Raw genomic sequence first — 22,448 nt, forward strand, 5'->3', positions numbered from 1 at the left:
ATCAGTCCAGTCATATCATTTACAGCCATCAGCCTGTATTTCTGAACCCCCCGCACAGTATTTTCCCAATCTACCTCATCACCCAAAACGAACGGTGCGCATTTAATGAAACCTCGTTTGTGCATGACGTTTGCAGCGCGCGGTTGGGTTTTTGGTTATGAAATTGAATGTCATCCGGTAATGAAAAATTCCACGCATTGTATTGCGTTTATTATGTTCATACACCCCACCGTTCATAACCTATCGGGTTTTTTCAGCCCTTTTTTTACTTTGTTTTTATCAATGCCCCTCTCGTAATGCTATAACGAATGCAACATTGCGCACTAACCGATTTGTACCCATGTTTTTCAATATCTTTCACACAGATTAATTTGGCAGCCCGAATTGTTCGCACGGATGTAACGATTAATTTCATCCCGCCACCACAGTGGAGTGAATGTGGTAATGCGGGAAGTAAGCGTGTCGTGATTTTCGATTACGCTGAACACAGGAGCAGCACACATCGTATTTTAGCTGCAACAAAGTAAAACCGTTCAATGGCTCACTTCCATTCCAACCCACGCGATGACAACCATTGACCATTTAAAAGATAATATAGCTTAACCGTACAAAACGATTATTTCCACGGCCTGGAGGTTCGCGATACGAATGCAACAAAGTAGACAAAGTAATGCTTAAGAAGCTTGCAAAAAAGATAAACAAAGCAACCGAACACCACAACAAGCCCCCCGGATACGTCTTTGCCAGTCGACACATTTTCCAGCGGGCGTGGAAAATGGGAATAAAATGGTGCAGAAAATCGTCGCCGGGTACTGTCGTAAATTAAACTTTATGCACCATACGGAACAATCATCGAAGCAGCCCTGAAGCGCGTAGCTGTCAAAACAGTAACCAGACGTGTCGGCAGGTGGAATGGGACCGAAGCAATCCTGAGAGAGGGAGAGAGAGGAAGAGCGGCACACTGTCTGAAGCTGTCAGTGGTGATTTTATTTTATTTCCCTAATGTTTACGGTAGATTTGTGTGTTTTTTGTCTTTTACTGGCGTTTGCCAGCAGCGTCCCGATTCCCATCGCGACTGTCGGACAGAATCGTAATTTACGCGAACGCTTGACTCTTTCGACGGTTCGTTTGAGTCGTCCTGCGTGTCTGTGTGTCCCTCTGCTTTCTTTCCTTTAAAGATTTCCATTTCATTTTTCAGCAAAAAAAAATATTCCCCAAAAGCAAACAAATTCGAACCACACGACAGAATGAAGCGTAGTGAGTATGTCGCGCTTCAACCGTGAGAAGAAGTGAGACCGTGTAAGCTAAAACGCCGGGAAACGAATCAAACACTTTTACCCTTATATTGCAGCAGATTAAAGAGGGATTTTTGGGTGTTACTGGTGGAAATTCCCTAAAAGCTTGCGAGCTATATCGAACTAAAAGCGAAGCAAAAGCCTCTTTACAGTGAAGTATCCTTGCGGCAAAAAAAAAGAAAATATGATTTGCCGTGTTTCACTATTTCCCGTTTGAAGTGCTAGTGTGTAAGTGCGGCCTGGGTGTATCGAGGGCCCCATAGTTTCTGTTTCAAAGGCCGAGTGAGTGTTTGGTGAAAAGAAACAAAACGAAACCCCAAAAAAAAAACACCCGTGTTCCACCAACATTTCCCACAGGAAGCCATTGCTAGTGTCCTTCATCACCACCCACCCCCGCTCACTACACCCCAACGTTCGAGTTCCCTCCCCGGGATGCCATGAATCGATGGGCGAGAAAATGGGAAAAGTTCTAGCGGCCATCCCGGCGCTCAACGGCAGCATATCGACGATAAATTTCAGCATTAAGCTGCTCATCTACTGTCTGATGGTGCTGAATGTGAAAACTTTCGGCCTGAAGTGCGTCTGCAATCCGGACGAGTGCGACGTCATACGGCCGGAGGACTGCCCGGGCAAGGGCTACATCGTGTGGGATCCGTGCAAGTGAGTATAGAGCGCGTTTTCTTTTTTGTTCGGTAGGACCAAACCGACCCAGAGAGTAAGTGTGTGTGTTTCTTTTTTTTGTATTTCATTTCCACATTTTCCCATTTGCACAACGCCCACTCAATAATCCCCCCTTTTTTTTGGTTCTTGCTTTGGTACGGAAGTGTCGTGCGCCCAAGGGTCGGCTCGATCGTTTGATGTGTTCATCATTGGATAATCATGGGCCAAGAAATGAAACGCATGCAACCAAGAAGGCACAGACGAAGGCAAAATTGATCCTTTCTGCCGAAATGATAACAGTGTCGTGGGCATTGCTTTTGTCAGCCAATTGCCCGGGTTCTGTTAAATTGGGACATTTTTTGTACGTGTGTGCGAGTTATACTTTTATGTTCGTTTTTCACCCCTGGAAACCTGTCCAACGGGCACCCCCGGTACGATTAACATGAGATTTAGATTAGTTCCATCGAGGTGGTTTATTTTCATCTAGTTGAACTTTATCGCTTGTTCAGAATTTTTTGGGATTCCGGAACTGGCCGCTCAGCTTCAAGAGCGAGACGAGCTTCCGGTGACTGCTGGACCATTTTGCGCTGGTCAAAGAAGGGCCCACATCCGGCCGTTAAATGGGACGCTTTAAAGCATCAATTTATGATAGTAATGGACGCCGGCTCGGCTGCTAGAAATGAATGGAGCAACAAGTTTTTCCTTGGAACGCTCGACTCTCTTTATGTAAAAGGATACTAAATGGCGTAAAATGGTCGTGCATAAATTTATTCCCGGCACGTACGAAAGGATTTTGATGAGACAGATAAGATAACCTTTTCTTTCTTGCTTTTTTTTGCAATATGTGTGCGATGGTTATCGGTAGTGAATAGTTTGAGCTGATCTCATGAGTGGACATGAGCTGGACATTGGCACATTATTTATGATACTGTTTCCTTTTTGGGAGAGAAAGAGATAGAGTTGGGTTTGTTAACCTTTCATCTTTATTTGGTGTATATATGAGTGTTTGAAAGACTTTTATATCTATTTTTTATATTTTTTAATGTCGATCATTTGCAGAAGTTTCGTAGCGATTCAAAAGATCACGAAAAAAATTTCCTCACCGAAGTAAAACTGCTTCGGGTGGTTAACACAATTTCGAATCCTGGCCAATGGTGTAGGTGGCGAAGCTAATATCATCAGCCACAACAGCAACACTGCAGCAAATAAGAGCCCCGAAAAGTTTTCGCAACATGTAGCTTATTTCTTTTTTAGTTTTGCCCCCCTGCCGGATCTGTCGAAAAATGTCGTTCCGTTGATCCAAAAGTCCTTGAAGAAGTTAAGTGTGGGGGAATAAACCGAAATTTACATAAGAGGAATTTGCTCTCGCTTTGGCAGTAGCATTTCCGATGCTTCCCGATGCCCCTTACTGGTCACGATCCTTTATCGCCGAGATTGTGGTATGACATGTTGCAAAACATTTATTTATCGCTGCGGTAGAATGTTTGAGCAAAGTTAACGCACGCGTTAGCAAAGTTGCCCATTCCTGGGAAATTAGAAACTCTCTGGTATGAGCAGAACGTTACGAGAAAGGTTCAGGTTTAGTTAAAGTTTTATGACTTGAGCACATGTGGGTAATATTTTATATCAACAAACAAAAATCGAAAATCTTGAAGCACGACATGGAAATATTAATGGAAACGAACGTCAAGAAATATATTATGATTAAATTAATTGTCCTTGAAATCCTGGGCCCACAGGGTGTTATACCAGTTGGTCGAAACCTCATGAAATTCTGGTGACCAAACTGCTTTAGTTTGGTTCAAAATTTTCGTGACCTCGTGAAATCTCTTCTTTCCGGTCTCTAAATTATACAACTAGACACTCCTTTTGAGGTTTACTCAAAAAAGTTCGTCAAGATGCATTCGAGGAATTTTGGGAACGTTTGTCTGTTGTCTTTGATATTAGTAGGCTTTGAGTTGTCACATGTCTTTGACCAAATTGATATTTTTAAACAGTAGACCTACTGCTGTGAAACTTGATATATTGCGGTGAGGCTGGGTTAGATCAATAGAACACATACTAGTGTGATGCTTCAGGATGAAGCTGTCATCATCTGGTAGACATTTTGTGATCATACCCCGAATCCCTGCAAGTCTTGAAGGAAAGAATCTTTTTCCGAAACATAATGAAATAGTCGTCAACACGTTTAAACGAGTTATCGAAAGACGTGAATTACATGACCCTTGCATCTGTTGTTAATTTGCAAAGTTTATTTAACCACACTCAGACCGGAAGATATTTATCATCGACAACTTCAACAACATCATGCTGGTGGAAATCTAATGTCACTAAGATATGACGACCTTGAAACGATCACATCGTATCTTGTGCTTCAATGCTTTATCGGTGACTCCGAGCTCTCTCCGACTTGGCACTTGACCTTCATTGTTAGAATTGTTGCTGTACTTTCGTGCACTTTAGCTTCCTGCAGCCGCGTGTGGTATTGAGAGATTATCGGACAACCAGACATCTTTTCGACGATTTCATGTTTCTCCAGTCATCTCTAAAAAAAATAACTTCCTTATTCCTGAGATGAGCCTGCCGTAAAAACTAATCTACATTGTCAATTCGTCTTCGCACCAGATTTTGTTACGTATACAGTAAGATAGTCATAAAAGCTGTTATTAAAGTGGATTAAAATTGTGCTTTAAATCATACTGTATAACTTGAAATGGTTTACATTTAAGGGTGTTTGTTAGTTTGCATCTCACTAGCATAAAGAGTTATTTGCTGTTATCGATTATTTTCTTCAAAATGTTCCTAACAAAGCAAATTTTTGCTCGAAACAAAATCTCATCATCATGAGGTGTAGGTGTAATTACCATTCTTATGAACCAAGCCTAAATACACTCACGCTAAAGCATCGGTATGGGTCACAATAGTTACGCCCGCAACGCTTCTCATAAATGTCGTTTGCAATGGTGCCCAGCCTTATGTATATTGACGTGAACTACACGCCATAAATTAGCCGCTTTATCGCTACACCCTCCCTCCGTGCACTTGCCCCGGTGCCAACCCGTGTTTGAAAACGAATCGAATCGTAAAACCATGCTTTAGCTTCAAATTTATATCTTCCAAATAGTGCAATTAACACCGCACCATCGGCTCGCGCTGCACCTCCAACTCGACTCTGCGTTCCAGCGTTCACGTTTGGAGTTTCAATCCGCAGGTGCGGGAATGTGGGATTCTCCTTGCGCGCCATCCCCCAACTTCCGTGTTGAGTAGTGGCCGTGTAATGCTCACCTTGAACGTTAATTTATGGTCACTTCGTGCGAAGCGCCCATTTCGGAAATCAGTACCTATAGCATTATGTGTGTGCGTGAGAAAGGGATGGACCGGTAACAGCACCGGTTGTGTGAGGGGAGCATCACGCGACCATTTTGCCACCCATAGTTGAAGTGGAGCTTTGATTTGGGTTTCATGTAGAGCGCTTTTTTGCTAAAAATTTAACTCTTGCTCAATTTGGTCAGTACCCTCAAAAATACCTTCTTACGCCTAATTACACCGTTGAGTGATAAATAGTTAGAAATTGAGATAAAATATATCCAGCAAATTAAAAAAGCATTTGCAGGATTGAAAAACTAAGGTCCTAAAACAAGGCTTTAACTGAACCGACTTCTCTTTAACTGCGAAATTATTAAGAGAAGCTAAAGAAGCTTTGGCCGTAAAATGCACCTTAAGAAAGGGCGCTGAATAAACCTCGTTTCTCCAAATCTATTCCCCAAAATCCCGCGCGGGTAAACTTTACAGTGTTAATATTATGTTGCCTACTTGTGGGGAAACAAAACGAAAAGGTGTTTCGGCCGAATGTGCCTCACACCGATGGTGGTTACGTTACCTTGAAATCTCTTGACAGCAAATTCCCGTGATTCGTACGTATTTGCATGCTACGAATCTGTACAAAACTGTACAGTCCATTTAGCTGCGTGTGTGTGGGCTTGTGTGGATCTGTAGAAGCCCTTTTCTCACCTAGAAGTAAAGTAGTTACGTTCTGCGCCGCTCTTTAGCTGAACCCCCACCAAAATGGCGAACAAATGTTTCTGCTTCACATTCGTTTCTCCCTTGCTCTGTGTTTTTTTTTTTCATTTTTATGTGTGGGTGTGTGTATTGCCAATCCTTGCTCTTTTTGACACCTTGATCGAGATCCCTTTTACGATCGTTCCACATGTGCTGCCGGACAACGTGAGTTTTGTGCTGTGTTTTTTTTTCCTTTGCTGTGTTGATTGTACCCTTCCAATGGTACTAAAGCTTTTCCACCATGCACCAACCTGCAATACCCTTTTCACACTTTGTGCCGTGCTGTTGCTTCGTTGCGCTTGTTCATTTTTCAACACACACACACACACACACACACACACACACACACACACACACACACAGTACATGGTGCTGTTCGAGTGGGAGGCTATTGCTCTCTTCCAAAACCTTGTGTGCTGCTCGTTTTGCTAAGCCATTTTCCCCAATCACACTCGGTGGGTGTCAATAATGCTGGGCCAATGTTGCCCCGTTTCCGACCAAGGTGGGGGTAAAGCAAATAAATGCGGGAAAGGAACGGGAGAGCGGGACGCAGCAAAAGGGAGAAAAAATCACGACAAGCGATGAATATTCAACGGAACGTAACCCCACACGAAAGTTGGTCGAAAGCAGCCCAGAGCGATCAGGATGAACTATGAATTTCTTAGTTTTCTATGTACCCAGACCCGGGCGCCTTTGGGGCGTTTCGGTGCGGGTGGATAAAAATACTTCCCTCCGGTGGCTTGCAGGGTGCAAAAAGGTACCAGAAAAGGGAGGTGCTGATTATTTGCTGATAAACCACTCGGCCCAACTGTGAGTGGGTGGGAAAAAAAGGAACACAAGCAGCTATGTGACTGCGGGAATGGTTGGGAAAATGCTTCGGTTGAAACAGCAGCAGTCGCAGAACTTTGGTCTTTACTGTTGGAGTCCACTGCTTGACCACCGGGTGGTAGTGTGACGCAAGGATTTAGCAAGGAGAACTTTAGGGTGTAATTTTTTGGTGTGTGTCGTTATTCCTACTATTCATGTATTCGTACAAAAGGGGCGAATTTTGGAGGGAAAGTTTTGTACGTTTCGGAAGGATTGGGTGGGATCTTAATGGACATGGGTTGGTTCAAAAAGTTCAGAGGTCGTGCTTGTTTGAGCATTAAGATAGGACGAATCCTCTACAGCTGGTAATTGTTAGTCATTTGTCTACCATTGCATTTCACAGTACAGTTGCTAAAACCCACCAGCAAGGCAAGAAGGGACAAGCGAAGGGCGTGTTAAATATATGTAGTTGACTGTTTTGAATGATAACCTTCTTTCAATTGTGCTAACGACCTCTGTGAGACATACTAGCTGTTATAGGTGCTTATTTAATGTGCTAAACCGTGCCAGTTCCGTTTGCTAATTATAGCTCACCGATGTACTGAATGTAGCAGGAAAGTTGTATTTAAAAAGAGGAATGAAATTAAAAGTCTCAACACATATGCTGCACATGACAACATTGGTTGACTTCGCGAGAGAGATAATCGTTCCGGTGCACAGTGAACAGTTTCGAACATACAGTCCATAAAAATTTCTTTTGTTACGAAATTGGACATTATTTTAAACTGCTTAAATCACGAATTATGAAATTTAAAAATGGCAACTGGCGAATAAAATGACATGTAAAAGGCATTAAAGGATTTCTTGCTGCCAATAGAAACCATTGCAAGGTGCAAGCAGTTTTAATATCATTCGTTCTCTAATGGGTTATGGTAATCTACAAAAAATGCAATTTTTGTTGATATTCAAATATCACTTCTTCCAACTTTTTACGGTCTAGAAAATCAACTTGGGCGACCCGATTGTGTATTGGTAGTGGTGGACTAATGCGGATCAATCCTCCGTATGCAATACTGACTATCCGGCTACGGTTTAATAAAGTAAAAGAAAGCCAGAAGGCAGGTCGACCTCTTAAGGTTGTAGAGCCAATAAGGAAAAATCAAATCAATTTTTTTTAACTTTGAACCGCAGTTGAACTGGTACTGGAACTGGTAGAATAATAAGAATAAAGTTGGGAAATAAAAAAAAAAATTAAGAAACAACTAATAGCAATTAAACCATTTGACTATAACCTGCAATGGTTTTTTTTGCACCAATCAATTTTGCAAATGTCCAAAAACAACATCCTACATTTTTTTACTGTCAAACTGTTGCACTCATTGAGCTCTCCTCTATTTACAAACCAAATTCATAAATTCTATTAAAAATATTTACGATTCCGCCAAATCTAACGATTGTAATGGTATCAGCCTCAAATTCAAACACCAAATAAGATAGAGGCTTAATGTGTTGAAATGGTCCGCACTAAATCCTAAAGAATAAATTCCAATTTGGGAAATTTTTGAGAATTTTGACCATTTATTTCAACAAATGCTCAATGTGCGATGAAGTAGCCCAATTAACCATGGAAATGCCTGGTGGTTGTGCGATGGTGTGACAATAGTTTTCCACTCATTACATCGGGTTGATCGAAGGTTCTAGTTATCCCCTCCCCTCCCCCCCTTCACACGAATACATTCAACCAACGTCACACATGTGGTTTTGGGAAAGCACTTTTCCGTTAAACCAGAATCGATGCTCGTAAAACCCAATGGCAAAAAGTCACGAACGGTGATTCCCGGTGTATGCCCGGTGGGTAGTGGAAAATGATTGCTATAGTTATTTCACGTTTTGCCTTGTTTCTGTCACAGCCGTGGGGAAGTATTTTTTTTTTTTGCTAAATGAAATACGAAGAAACGGACAAAAATCAGTAACACCGCTACAGCGTGTTTTGGAGTGGTGGAAATTGTTAAATTTTATATCCCCACGAGCACAATCAACAGCACATTCGACATGTACATTTGTGGGTCTCGCTGTTATTCCCGCTACTATGCGTTCGGTGAATTATTGTACAACTGTTTTCTGACTACGGCAAACTTCCTTTCCGGCTTCCCATTCGTTTGTGTATTGTTCACCTTTTTTTCCAATTTTTCACTCTGATTTACGCAACCTTCCTCTCGGTTTATCGCTACAGGTGCTGCAAGGTGTGTGCCCGAACACTAGGCGAGGCGTGCGGTGGACCGGGCGGATTTTCCGGGACGTGTGAACCACCACTTAGCTGCGTTTCCAAGCCACCGGTCGGTGGTTCCGGCGTCTGTATGGGTAAGTAGAGCTTGTGGTCATGCCACACGGCCATTATCACGGAAGGTGTACCCCAGATTGTAGTTGGTTTTTTGAGGGACGGGTCTCATAATTATGTATTGGACGGTGGATCTCATCATTTCACAACATGGTCCAACCTTAGAAAAGGGGGAAAACCGTAACGAAGGCATTCAATTTGTCAACCGCCGATCGGGAGGTCAACTTCATAAATTGATCCGAACGCACACGAACGCAGGAATGTGCGTTATGGGGGAGAGTCGATTAAATTGTTGCACACAACAACAACAACGGAAAAGCCATACATTCGGGATAACGATTAGTGATTACATCGATACAAAGTGGTTTGATGTCAATTTACACTTCATAAACTTATCGATTGACGATGTGGTTAAAATGCGTGTCGAGCGTTTAAATTGAACGCTTTTAACGATGATGAACACACGAAATGAATGGATTTGGTGGTTTAGCAATAACGTTTGTCATTTTTCTGTCCCGCATATTACATTACGCAGGGTAATAATTAAGTTTTTTGCGATTATTTCGAGATGACAGGTAAACGAATGTATGTGTGTCGTTTGTGAATTAACGTAATTAAATGTACATATTTTAATTAGCTAAAAGCATAACGGTTTGCAACAATTGACAAAGCGTTCTAAGCTGGAAAAATAGTTAGAAAAATAGTTAGTAAGTTAAATTTGACTTTGCTTCAAGTATTGATTTAAGAGTTATTAATTTGTTAGTAAAATATTGCAATATCGCGGTAGTTTGAAATATTTTTATTGTGATTTTCTAAGAATAATATAACATTCATTTATTTGATAGATATATGAGATGTAAGAATCAACACAATATGCCACATAATTGGTATTTTAAATAAAAGTAAGGAATAACTATTAACGATATAACTTCGAGCAGTATTGGAGTACTAATTCTACGAACTAATGATCGTGAATGCTATATTGCAGTATATTATACAATGAAAAGATTGGCTTTAGAATAGAACACAATAATTTTGTTAAGTTTGATAGTTACTTCAACACTCGGTAAGAATATTAGATGTGGATTTTTGGGCTTAATTAAAAATAACATCAAGTGTGCAAAATTAAACAACAAAGAGCAAACGTTTGAAATGACAGTTGAACGAGAGTGGAATGCGTTTGAATGTAGAATGTGTGAGAAAGTGGTAAACGTGAACCAAAAACATCAGAAAGTTTCAATTGAGTGAAAAAAACGATGCATTGCAGAAGAAATATAATTGCCCAGATTTTCGTTGGGGTGGTCAGACATGACTTTCAACATTATTCTGTCCATATCTGAGATTTAAGAACTGATTTTGGAGCACTACTGGAGAACGTGTTGTAGGAATTTAAGAAATAAGATAAGGTATAGTTCGAAATCATTTAAAATAATTTCTAAACCTTGCAAATGCTCATGTAGATTATCAACTTTTGGATTGCTAAGTGCCCATATGATAGCGGAGGTCACTGAATAAGTAATGCATCAACTGTTACTGCATTTCGCAATTTATATTCTTTAACTAAAAGATTAATGAAATCCCTTAGGAAAAAGTTATGGAAAAAGCTTAAAATTAATTCTACGTATGCTTTACGAGCATCTATTTATTCTATGATCCGATCCCTATGCAACACTGTACCATATCAACGGACAAACATGATGGACAGGACACGGTTTCTAAGCGCGAACAACATGGGAATGGAAACACCCATGTGAAAACATTTTTCAACCATTCCGCCCCAGCTAGAAAATTTGCTGGTCGAAAAAAACCACCACCCATAACTGTGTGTTTATGGAAAAGATTGGATAGAGATGGAAGCACGGGAAGAACGAAACAACAACAAAAATCGCAAAAAGCACGCAAAGCAGACAAGCACAAACATAAGCGAGTAAATATTAGCTCTTGCCGCCGGGAAGCTTCCGGTGCACATGGCTACGGGGAAGTTTGTCGTTCCGACAGAACGACAGGAACCATCCGGCAGTGGGTGGCACACCGGAACAGTGGCGGCAATCCAAGAACCATCAATGGACACGTGGGCGACGTGGTCGGCGAAACGTAACGCTCACCGTTCGCTGTCCGGTGGATGGTTCTGTTGAGAGGAGATTTAATTAAAATGAAATTAAATCTGTTCCAAAGTAATTCCCCGTCCGGTCGAACGTCCGACGGCTGGGCATGGAAACTTCAACCCGGGTGTCTTGGTGCCGCTGTCCAGTGTTGGTATAATGGCGCGTACCGGTTGGAGATGGGAAAAGACAGCCCACAGCATTGACAAGGCAAGTCGTTGCCTGACACGGAGAACCGGGAACGAATCGTCGCTACGGGGAAAGAAGTTTATTAATCATCAGTTATTGAGGGTGTATACTGAAGAGTCCACACCACGGGAGGTCATTTGTTCGTAATCTCTATGACCACCGAAGATTGACGGCTGTTTAAAGATGGATTGAAATTGTCATCGTTAAACCGAGCTAAATCTGAGTAGTTAAGCAAGATTGACGAAGAAATTGGATCCATTTCACCGGTATAATAACACTCCATTGTTAATGCACTTCTATTGCACAATCGAATGGCGACACTAAGACATTATGCTGGTGATAATGACCTGACCCGTCTTGTAATTACTTACCCTGCATTACGACAATGTCGGTACATGCATGTCACCACACATTAAGATCACATTACAAATTATCCCGAGGTAATGCAGCTCGGCTCGCCTTACCTTATCGCTACTGGGTATGAAGAAGAGTTGAAAGACTTCGGTGGCACGTGCATTACCTTCGTGCCCTTCGCACTGCCATATCTTCTTGCTTTGCGTAAGCTTTCTCGACGGTCATTAACACCACTGTTTCTCCCATCATGTCGTTTGCTGCAGGGGAATGGACTAATGGAATGTAAGCAAATCACAAGAACTCCCTCCAGCTCTCGTTCTCTCTCTCTCTCTCTTTCTTAGCCATAAACATCTGTGCGACTAGAAGGAAACAGTTAGAAAACGTAAAATAGTTGGGTTATTAACAATAACAAAAAAATGCACATAAATTTAGAAGCTTGCGGAAGTGGGTAAAACGTAACCAGCCGGAAGGTATGGAGTCTGTTGCAAATTATTCTCTCAGTTTACACTCCACAGTGGTGCGCTGTTTTTGTTTTAGTTTTCCATTTTTTTTCTACCGCTCTGTGTCCGCTCCCAAATGTGCCATAAGGTTGAAAGAGATACTGCACATTGAGTAAACTATTGTTCGGTGTTGGGTATTCGTAGCTGCTTTTTTTCTTGTTGTTGCTATGGCTGTGTGCAGTTACTACCCCTCCAACCACCCACCCCCCCACCCCCTGCATTTGTGCCCTTTCCGGGTGTAGAAGCTTTTATTTATCACAAACCACCAGTTCTGGACCAGTGGCTTGTAGCTGTCCAGAGGGAACCGGCTCGGTAACCGGACGACAACTTTTCCCAGTACTGTCCGGTGGGAAATTGGATTGTAACTAAACGGGGGAACCCTGAGAAAAGGGTGAGTTTTGTGAAAAAAAGAGGGAAAGAGAGAGAGAGAGGGAACGGTGACCACCTCTGTCTTTCAGGATAGATTAACCCATTTTATCTGTTTCCTGCGGTTTCCCACAGCCTTCAAGAGCAATGTTCCATTGTGGCCAGCGGGTAAGTTCGCTCGTGCTGTTTGCTGGCATTGTAATTCCTTTTTTCTTGCTTTACAGCCACTCATGACAGTGGAAAAAAGTCACTCATTTCTTTTTACCTGAGCGTGTGCGGAAGGATTTTATTCCGGCGGTCCATCCAGGCGAACCATTGCGCTGGTGATGTAGTAGATACCATTTTTACCGATAGTTTAGAACATCGAGATGGTGTGGTACGATTCGCATCAGGCGCAATGTCCACTACAGCACCAAAGCTTCATCACCAGCACTCGCCCATAAATTGGATATATTTGACTGAGCTTTATCGGAGACCATCGGCTGGGTGAATTCTTCATTCGTTTTATACCCGTCCGGATGATCGAAATAGAAAAAAAAATCCACTACCTGCAAGTGAAATGGTGGTATCGATCCTGCCCGATAACGGCAAAACAGAATTTGTTCCACTCAATCTATCTGCCGGTGCTGAATATGTTCCTGCTGCTTGCAGCTTATTTACGAATGGGTAGCAGTGAGCCCTCGGTACGTACCAGCATGAGTGCCGGAAGAGGAAGTACCAGCACCAGCACCAGCACGCCAATGTGATATCAGTTTCGTTTTCATTCTCCAAGGATTGCGCAGAAGAAAAAATAAACACACAACAAACCAAATGTGGACAGCAGACGGCTGCGCTCGGTCGGAGACCTCGGTTGATGGGCGGGGGGACGAAATTGTCTGAGAAAATTCAGCCACTTTTCAAACTGGATGCAAAGTGGACAGGTACGGTAGTTGAATCGGGGCTGGGAAATTGGATTTCTGTGGTCTTGCACCGTTGCGATGGCACTGATGGAACACCTTTGGGCGATTTGGGCGAAGGATGTTGGGTAGGACGTTGGGGGGGGAAAAAATCTGCAGCGAGAAAATTGTTCATCCATTTCTAGACAGCATTGTTGGTAGGAACGATTCGATGGTTCTTAGAAAGGTTAGACGGTTAGAAGAGATGAAGATTTGCTGCAAATTGTTTCGAACATTATTCCACTTGGGATGGTTTCGAATGTAGATTGTTGTTTCATTTGCTCCTTGGTAGTATTTTCAAACGAGTTGTTTATTTGCGACGAACTGTATTTTTTTTTAAATTAACTCAATCAATACAACATTTACTAAATGTCACACTTTAAGAAAGCATTTTAAAAATTTTGGTTTCCAAAAAGCAAACGAATCGTACAGCATGATGCATAACGTAAATGTACACTGTCTCATAACGAGTCTGTACAACTCTCTCTCTCACACACACACACATGCAAAGTGAATGAATACATTTTCAATTTTCTCTTAATCAGCTTACTTAACAAAAATATGAAGTAAGCCGGAAAAATGATGCAAAAAGAAAAAAATGAGCCAGACATTTGTTTGCACAAAAACAGGGGAAAGCAAATGGACAAAGAGAAGGAATAAAAAAAAGGCAAGAAACGTTGTGCCGACACAAGCTTCAAAAAGTTAGAAAAGGGTTCTGGCACGGGCAGCATCTGCTCCCACGTGGGATCCGTTTTTGGTGATGTGTTTTTTAGAAGCTGAATGCAAAGATCTGACAAAATAAAAAAAAAACAACAGTCAGCTTTTGCTTGCTGCTGTGACTGGTGTGTACGCTGCTTTTGAAGGTACCGCTGGAGATTACTTTTCAAATGCAAAATGGACAAAAAGGTGCACTGCCAGTTTATACCAGTTGGAGTTTCAGTGTGGAGCTCATGACATGAGCATGTTGCTGTTGAAGGAAGAGCACACAAAAACGGTAAGAGATTTAGGAGCATAGAATTAGTAAGATAATTAACTGACGGGTTTTCACTCTGCCATTGGAATCAATATAAATAATCTATTTCGGTTGAAAGAGGTGTGTGCAGGTGGAATTTGTCAAGGCTAGGCTAGGCGTTTTCATCAGCAATGCTGTGTGGAAAATGAGCTTATAACAATATGAAATGTTACTGCTTTTTTGTTTTTATTCGTTCATAAATAATTATGAGCCGTAAAACATAAGAAAATTGCATTCTTATTCCTCCTTTTGAATCTCTTTTGTGAAGGATCTTTTATTTTAAGTAAAAGAGCATTAGATTTTACAGTGAAATAATTTTCAATTCTACAGAATGTTTATAAAAAAATCTTGAAACATCTGAAGCGACTCATGTTTGGTTTCAGTTTATAGCTCGAATATTCATTTCAATTCCACTTCTTGGGTGATTAGAAGCTTTAAATTTAACGACAAGTTGCTCCAAATGTCACACCTCGTCCGAAATACCAAGAGTTATCATTAACATTCCGCGCACAGGCTTGCTTCCGAGTGAGAAATCGGTCTGAGGGCTGGAAAATTCGGTTCCGCGAAATTCTGACACACGACGCCCATTCGAAGTTGATCGAAAGCTAGATGGAAAGTTTTCACCAGCACACCAAACCGACCATGGTTGAAAACATTAGCTAAAGAAACGCAATGTTGCTGTACTTTTATTTACTCTTTTGGTTGCTTCGTGCTATCATGCCGCACGCTACGTGCCAGACGTCTGCTTACGCCCGATGACACGGGGGACGATTGTAATCTTTCGCTTGAAAACCGAACCACACACCTTCGCCAGAACGGTGGAGGCGTATGTTTTCCACGGGTTTTTTCTCGGAAGCGTTGGTAGCATTTATTAGATTCCGGAATAAATTTATTCCATCCACACGTAGACGCTTGCTGCGAGGAAATCGAATTCGCGAGACGAATGCTGAGTCGTGCACAATCGCTCCGTCGTGCGAATATTCACTGGTCATTCGGTTCGGACGCTTTTGTTTCTACGTGTAGCATCCGGATGGGTCCGGAAAAGATGCTCACTCATTCAATTTTCCTTTTTTTGCCACATTTTTCTTTACTCACCTTTACTTACGCTTCGACACAAAGGTGTGGAATCGATTTGGAATGTGATCCCTTAAACGCGGGAACAAATTGACTTCGTTACGGCCCGGACGCAGGTTAACCATGGGAAACGGCGAAACAATACCCACGCTGGATTCTGGTGGATTACAATGCTTTATGATTACGCCTATGATTATGTCCTTTCTTTGACTCCTTATATTTGGAGATGATTTTGGGCGAGAATTGGACAACGTCGAGCATGACACGTGTGACCACATTTCGCCAGCAGACGGGTCGATGAATCGATAGTTGGTGACACATTTCGAAATGACTTAATAGTAAACCATACAGCAGCAAGCGAATGGTGTCGTGTTGTAATCAATTCCTCTCGTGAAAGTTACTTTTTTGCGTAGCATTACTGGACTTTTTTTCTCGCGTTAGTTTTTATTTCGGCTAAAATATCATCACGATTTTCCGTTTAGTACCACAAGTATCGATTTTAACTAATTTCTCTTTCTGTATTATTCATGTATTTTATTTAATACAATTACTACAGTTCTAAGCCGTATTTTCAGTCATATATTGACTGCGAACAGTACAAATTCCTCAAGGCATTTCCTCCTTGTCTATAACCTTATCCCGGGCATGCTCGGTTGACTCTCTTGCTGTATTATCATCTATTGTCATCTAATTACAATATAAAATTTAATTATAATTTGCACAACGTGGAAAGAAGAATGAGTGCAACTATTTTAAATCACCTGCATTAATAATCGATTACAATGCGATGCGATTTTTGGCGTGTGGCAAACAAGCAACACAATCCAAAAGCACTAATCAATTAAGAATATTAAAGCCCATGATTGGTCCACCGATGACCTCCGGTCCACGATAATGGAATTACCATAAAATTAAATCAAGTTCATCCGCTGTCACCCATGCCCATGCCACGATCGAACAGGTTTCGATTTCGATTGGCCATATTTGCAACCACAAGGTACAATTTGTAATATGTGTTTCGGATGAAACCCAATTTGTGCGTTTTTCGGTACCGGATCCCGCCAAGCTGTAGGCACTTTTGTGCGACCTTATTAAATGTTCATGCACACCATCCAATCGGATTGACCAAAAACAGTTTCATGCATAACCGTGTGTGTCCCGGCCAGAAAAGGATTGTCGAAAGGGCTTGATTTGATTTCGACTGTGAACCGCTCGCAAATGTTGGCCCTTGTTTTGTTGGTTAGGATCACATTTTGTGGTGCGAGAAGACGAAAGCACCTGCAGAAAGAATTTGATGATGAAAATGTAATCATGACAGGGATGTATATGTAAATTGTGACATGTAGCTCCTCGCTACATTGTCTACATTGGCAGATGAATTTCCTGTTGTCAAAATAGAGATGAAACACAACACCGGTAGCATTTGGTGATCGAGGTTAGTTTGAAATTTTCTATTTAAATCGATACTTTGCAGAAGGTTTTAAAATTATGTGCCTTTTGCGCAAAATATTCATACGTTTGTTTTGGGTTTTTCATTCCCTAGAACAACGATACACAATGCTAATCAAAAGGCGATTTGCAGCACGGGACAGGACATATGATTTGAGAGCTACAAAGCAAACGAGTAAACTCTTACCGAGATTGAGTTAGCTTGTAATCAAGATTGAATCAGATTGTGCTTTTCAAGGGCTTTCAAAAGATACCGATATGGTAGATGTGGGATGATAAAATAACCCAACCTGATCCGAATCCACAAAAACCTCATGTTGCTTCTAAAATGTAGCCAAAACACAATTTAGCCTGGGGTGCGGACATAAAAACCAATTCAATTTCACCAACCCTTACTATCCATGTTTTCGTTTCGGATAATCTCATGCGTTTCAGTCCAGTAGGGGCCCACATCGGCGTAATAGGTCGGTGCGGTTTTAATTTTGTGAAATAAACCTTATGGTAGATATGCGATTGATAATATTTAAATAAATTCAAGCTTTTTCCTAACACATCTAAAAACAACTTGTACGGTTTTTTTACGCATTAGTAGTAGCCATTGGCTCTACATTAATGTACGTCAAAATTTCCTTCCTGATGGAGACGCCTAGTCGTTCTCTGTTTATGGAGGTAGCCTCTGTTTATGGATTCAAAACGAACATGACTTGACAGGAAATATATGGGTTATAGAGTTTTTACATGACGTATTGTTTTGAGTATAAAGTTGTAGGTTTACGAATTGCGTAAGATTGTTCGGGAAAAGGTTATCTGCAACGCTTTCTCTTACATGGAGCCGCCTAATCTTTCTTATTATTTTTTTACAGAAGCAAAAGAGAATAAAATATACTCGGTTATGATTTTTTTATGTACGCCATGAATTAATTAACTTTAACGTTGAGTTTTTTTTGTTGTTGTTTTTGTAGCTTTGATAACAAAGTATTTTTCTATAAAAAATACCCACTTGTAGATCCGTTTATCCTGATGGAGACGCCTAGTCTTTTTTGGTTTTCCCTAGAAACCCGACGAAGGAGTTACAATACATCTAATTATGTAGTGCTTTCTATTTTTCCTGTGCCCTTGCATTATGTATATTCACATCGGTTCTTTAATGCCTTAAAATGGCATCTAGATGTAAATTTTTTGTTCGAGAAATATAGCTCTTTCCTACGCTTCCTTACACTGGTTTGGTTGTACACGTTTCATTGCAACTCTCCCGGTTCACAAGTCGTAATCGAAAGATTTCCTTTTCTTCTAGAGTCAAACTCGAAGATTGGGTGATTTTTCATCATCGTTTACATACATTTTCCTTCCAATTCTTTCTAGCCGAAGGCTGAAGCGTGCCCTTGCACGCTTGATCCGCACTGCTCGTTTGCCCCAAATTGGGTAAAGAAAGGGTATCATAATGGTGGAGAACGGCTTAGGCGCTGGAAACGGTTTTGGATAGACGTTCAGGTCGAACGGGTTAGAAAGCGCAAGAATGCTGTCTCTCTCGATAGATGAAAGGCAGTCTCAAAATAGGCTCATGGCAGTGGAACAGTGGGCACGAAGAAATGAAACAGCAAATGGAGTGAAGTGAAAAAAGGGACTATAAATTTGCATTAGATCGAAACCGTTTTAAGCCAGAAACCTCAGGACGCAGCCAAATAATCGGTCGGGCATTTGAACACGGAGCCGAATCAAGAAAGTCTGCTCGTGCTACATCAATTTTCCGCATACCAAATTTGTAGCGGATTACCTTCCTTTCCCACCATTTCGGTAGAAAAAGGGTGCCATTTTCGAGCAGGATTGTTTGCTCGGTGCGTGTGTCTTTTCGATTCTTTTCCGAAAGCTTATAAAAACGAATAACGGTGTTCCAGTGTTCCTGGAAAAACGTGACTGGTAAATTTGTTGATTGGCGATACGTGTCCCACAATGGTTGGCCTTTATATCTGCAATCGGCACAAAATAAAATTGATTTTGATTGCGTATGGTATGCGTGCGGAAAGCAAAACAAAGCCAAAAACACATCATGAGACTCATAAGGCGCGGAGTTAAAACAAACAAACATGGGGGAGACGGTTGACGATTGAAACAATTTCTTAAGAAAAGATCAATAAGGATCAGTATTTGATCTAATGTTTTATTTTCTGTGTATCATACAAACAGGGCAATTTTGAAAGCCGGAATCGAGTCCGTACGATAAACACTCACAACAAACCTTCTCAAACACCCCTGTTTGCAAGGACAATCTTTGAGCGTTGGTAACTGTGCTATTTGAGCTTTTGAACGCGAGATCTTTCCTTTATTTGCCATCGGAATTGTTTGTGATTGTATCGCCTTATTGCATCCAGCCTTTGGATGGAGGCAGATTTTTCCGAGCTATATTTTTAAGGGTGATCCTTCTCAAACAGTCTCATCCGCTCCGTTCCAATGTTGATAAATTGATGGCTCATCTGAACGGAATGAAGACACGTTGAGCTGGGTCTGTGTGTTTTTATTTCGCAAACGGAGCAAAGCCGGCAAATATTTGCTTCCTCATATCATCATCATCAGTAGGTTCGTCAGCAATCACACTACCGAAATCAAGCCCGATAGCAAGAACGCAAACAGCGGATGCAACCGGCACTGGTGGTTTGATTTATTTGAATTGATTTATCTTGATTGTCAGTGATCAATAACCGGCCGGGAAGTCGATTTATCTCAAAAAACTGGTGATGGACAATTTGTTGGGTCAGCGTTTAAAAACAAACATAAAGAAGTACAGCTTTTGCTATACAATCGCAACTACAACAACGCCGAAGTGCAAAGAAGCAAAAGATAAAAGTAAAAAGATTGTTATTTTAAAACACCAACGACACATCTTGCAAACTTTTCCAATCCATCTCTAATTTGTTTGCCCCAACATCGGAATCGAATGAAGCGCGTCGAACAAAAAGCTCCCCGGCTGCAACTGATTTGCATAAACTTGAGCACATTCTTGCATACCAAAATCGAAATGCATTCTATTTCACGGCCACCGGTATGACGATGCCCGGCTTTCAGCTTCCGAAACATTTCCTTTCATTAGAAACCCCGGTGCGGCACCAGCGTCACAAATAAAAGGATGTCAGTTCCCCAAGAATCTTACTGTGCAAAACTTCCGCCCTGCTATGCTATCTCCACAGCGCTACGGGAATTTATTCGTTTGGCTTTCGGTTTTCGTTTCCAATTCGTACGCTCCAGTGCGGTGGTGGCGCAACTAAGAGCTAAAAGATGCGCTATTCGAAACTATTCGCACGGGGGAAGGAGGAAAGAAGCAAAGCAAAAAGGCATTAAAACAAACAAAAAGAAAAACCGGTCCGGCTTTACTTTTATTTAAGGGAAACTCGCAACTCGCTCACGTTTGCGCACGGAAGGAAGCAAAACTCCTTCGGGGCCTCAATTAAATCGGTTGCCCTTCCTGAGCACGGCGAGCCTTATGTTCTAAGTGTGCTGGTGTCGGGCAAACTAACAAAACAAACGTGTGCGAGTGCATTTTTGTCTTTCATCCCTTTATTGCTACACCCCATTTTATTTGGAATATCCTTCACTTCCTAGTGGCAACTACCTTAGTTTTCCACCGGTCAGCTGTATCGGGGGTGTTTGTTTGTTTCTCTTTTTAATGAATTTCCATGCGAAATGCGTGCTTTCTCACACTGCAGACGTACCGCCAACGAGCCTCGATGGGGACCGGCCGGGTGAGGACGACTGTCCGGAAACGGTGCTGATCGAACCCGGCTGCGAGATTGTCAATCGGAAGTGCAAATGCTGGGACCGGATACGGCTGTGCAAAAGCAAGTCCATCAGCAAGTGGGATTTCAAAAACATGGAGGTAGGTGTGAAGCAAAACCCCATCCGATGACGCTTGAAACCTGAGTTTTTGCTAACTTTGCAATCGGACTTTCCCGTTTTTTTCTACTAACTGCTGCTTGTTTGTACCATTTTCAGGAATGCCAGCTGAATATTGAAAATCTCGTGAAAACGGAGCTGGAGTTCGACGAGGACTATACGGCACCGCCGAGAATAAGTTTTGGTGAGTAGAAGTACAACAATTAAACACAATGAAACTCCAATAAAGGTTTTCTGGTGCATTTTTAATTGCTGTTGGCAGAGGAGAGTAGTAACTTTAGCATGATTTTGTCTACAAACTAGTTTTACGTGAATAACGCTGGAACCACACCAATACATGCATATTTCTCGGCACATGAGCTATGAAACAGAGTTTTGTCTGGACGAATGTGTGAAAATTTTTCAAATCTACCGGGTTTTCAGTTTGAAAATGAGATAGTTGAGCTTTGTTCAACATCATCTTATAACAACTCGAGAAAGGTGGAAAATTTTAACATTTAACTGTAAATATTTTATTTCATTTATTATTTTAGGAGATCCAATATGGCGGCTCTTGAAGTATTATCATTATATTTATATTTTATATTTATTGGGGTTGCCCAGTGGTGTATTGGTAGTGGCACCAGTCTTCATACGGCAGGACTGATTATCCCACTAATGGATGAATAAACAACCTCTTGAGATTGTTGTGCCGAAGAAGAAAGAAAAAAATTCTATTTCAACATGAAAAACTTCAGAAAGAGTTCAAAGTTTGCCGCATGATCTGAAATTCTTTGTAAAGCTCTAGATAACAACAACACAGAGTGTGTGTTAATTTACTTATTGCAAGGTGTTAATCTCACGGGAGAAAATCATTTCTAGGCTTTCAAATGTATAGATGATATTATGCAAAAGATCTTTAGCAAATCGAAATTGATTCTATTCAAAGCTTTTTCAGCTGATCGGTTATTTCAAGAATGTTTCAGTTTAGAAGGTTTTGCGCATAATCGTATTCATCTTGCAAAAACTCGATGAATACGGAAATAAAACTGTAGATAATACTGCATGTTACATCTTAACTATTACAACCTCAGGAGATAGATGAAAGTTTCCCATGCTATCGTAGAAAAAAAAAACCCTATAAATATGCAACCAAGCACCAATAATGCAGCAACACCATCATATCTTATTCCGATCGGAGCCTTTATGTAACAGCCTTGTTTTCCTCTTCTTTCCGGTGGGAAATTATCTGGAATAGTGTTCAACCGAAAGGTTCCGGTAGGCAGGATCGTGATAATGTTTTCTACTTCATTAGTCGACGTGGTTAAATCGCTGGTTGGGTTAATTTCAATATCCATTTTGAACGGATGCTTACATCAGTTCGTTTAGATAAGCAATTTCACTAACTAACGATTTTTCCAATCTCGTTTCCTGCTTTGCTAAT

At 41.3% G+C, this 22,448-nt stretch overlaps 1 protein-coding gene across 1 annotated transcript in view; it reads left to right on the top strand.

Annotated features, from left to right (window-relative positions):
* Nucleotides 1-1,724: 1,724 nt before the first annotated feature.
* LOC128718510 (cysteine-rich motor neuron 1 protein) overlaps nt 1,725-22,448 on the top strand; it is a 126,537-nt gene continuing 105,813 nt past the window's right edge. Inside the window, exons 1-4 of the mRNA XM_053812133.1 lie at nt 1,725-1,955; nt 9,055-9,182; nt 20,839-21,008; nt 21,125-21,209. Of these exons, the coding sequence (XP_053668108.1) occupies nt 1,741-1,955; nt 9,055-9,182; nt 20,839-21,008; nt 21,125-21,209 (598 nt within the window). The 5' untranslated portion in view covers nt 1,725-1,740. The remainder of the gene's footprint in view (nt 1,956-9,054; nt 9,183-20,838; nt 21,009-21,124; nt 21,210-22,448) is intronic.

This window comes from Anopheles marshallii, chromosome 2 (assembly GCF_943734725.1).
Source record: "Anopheles marshallii chromosome 2, idAnoMarsDA_429_01, whole genome shotgun sequence".
In the NCBI taxonomy this organism is placed as follows: Eukaryota; Metazoa; Arthropoda; class Insecta; order Diptera; family Culicidae; genus Anopheles; species Anopheles marshallii.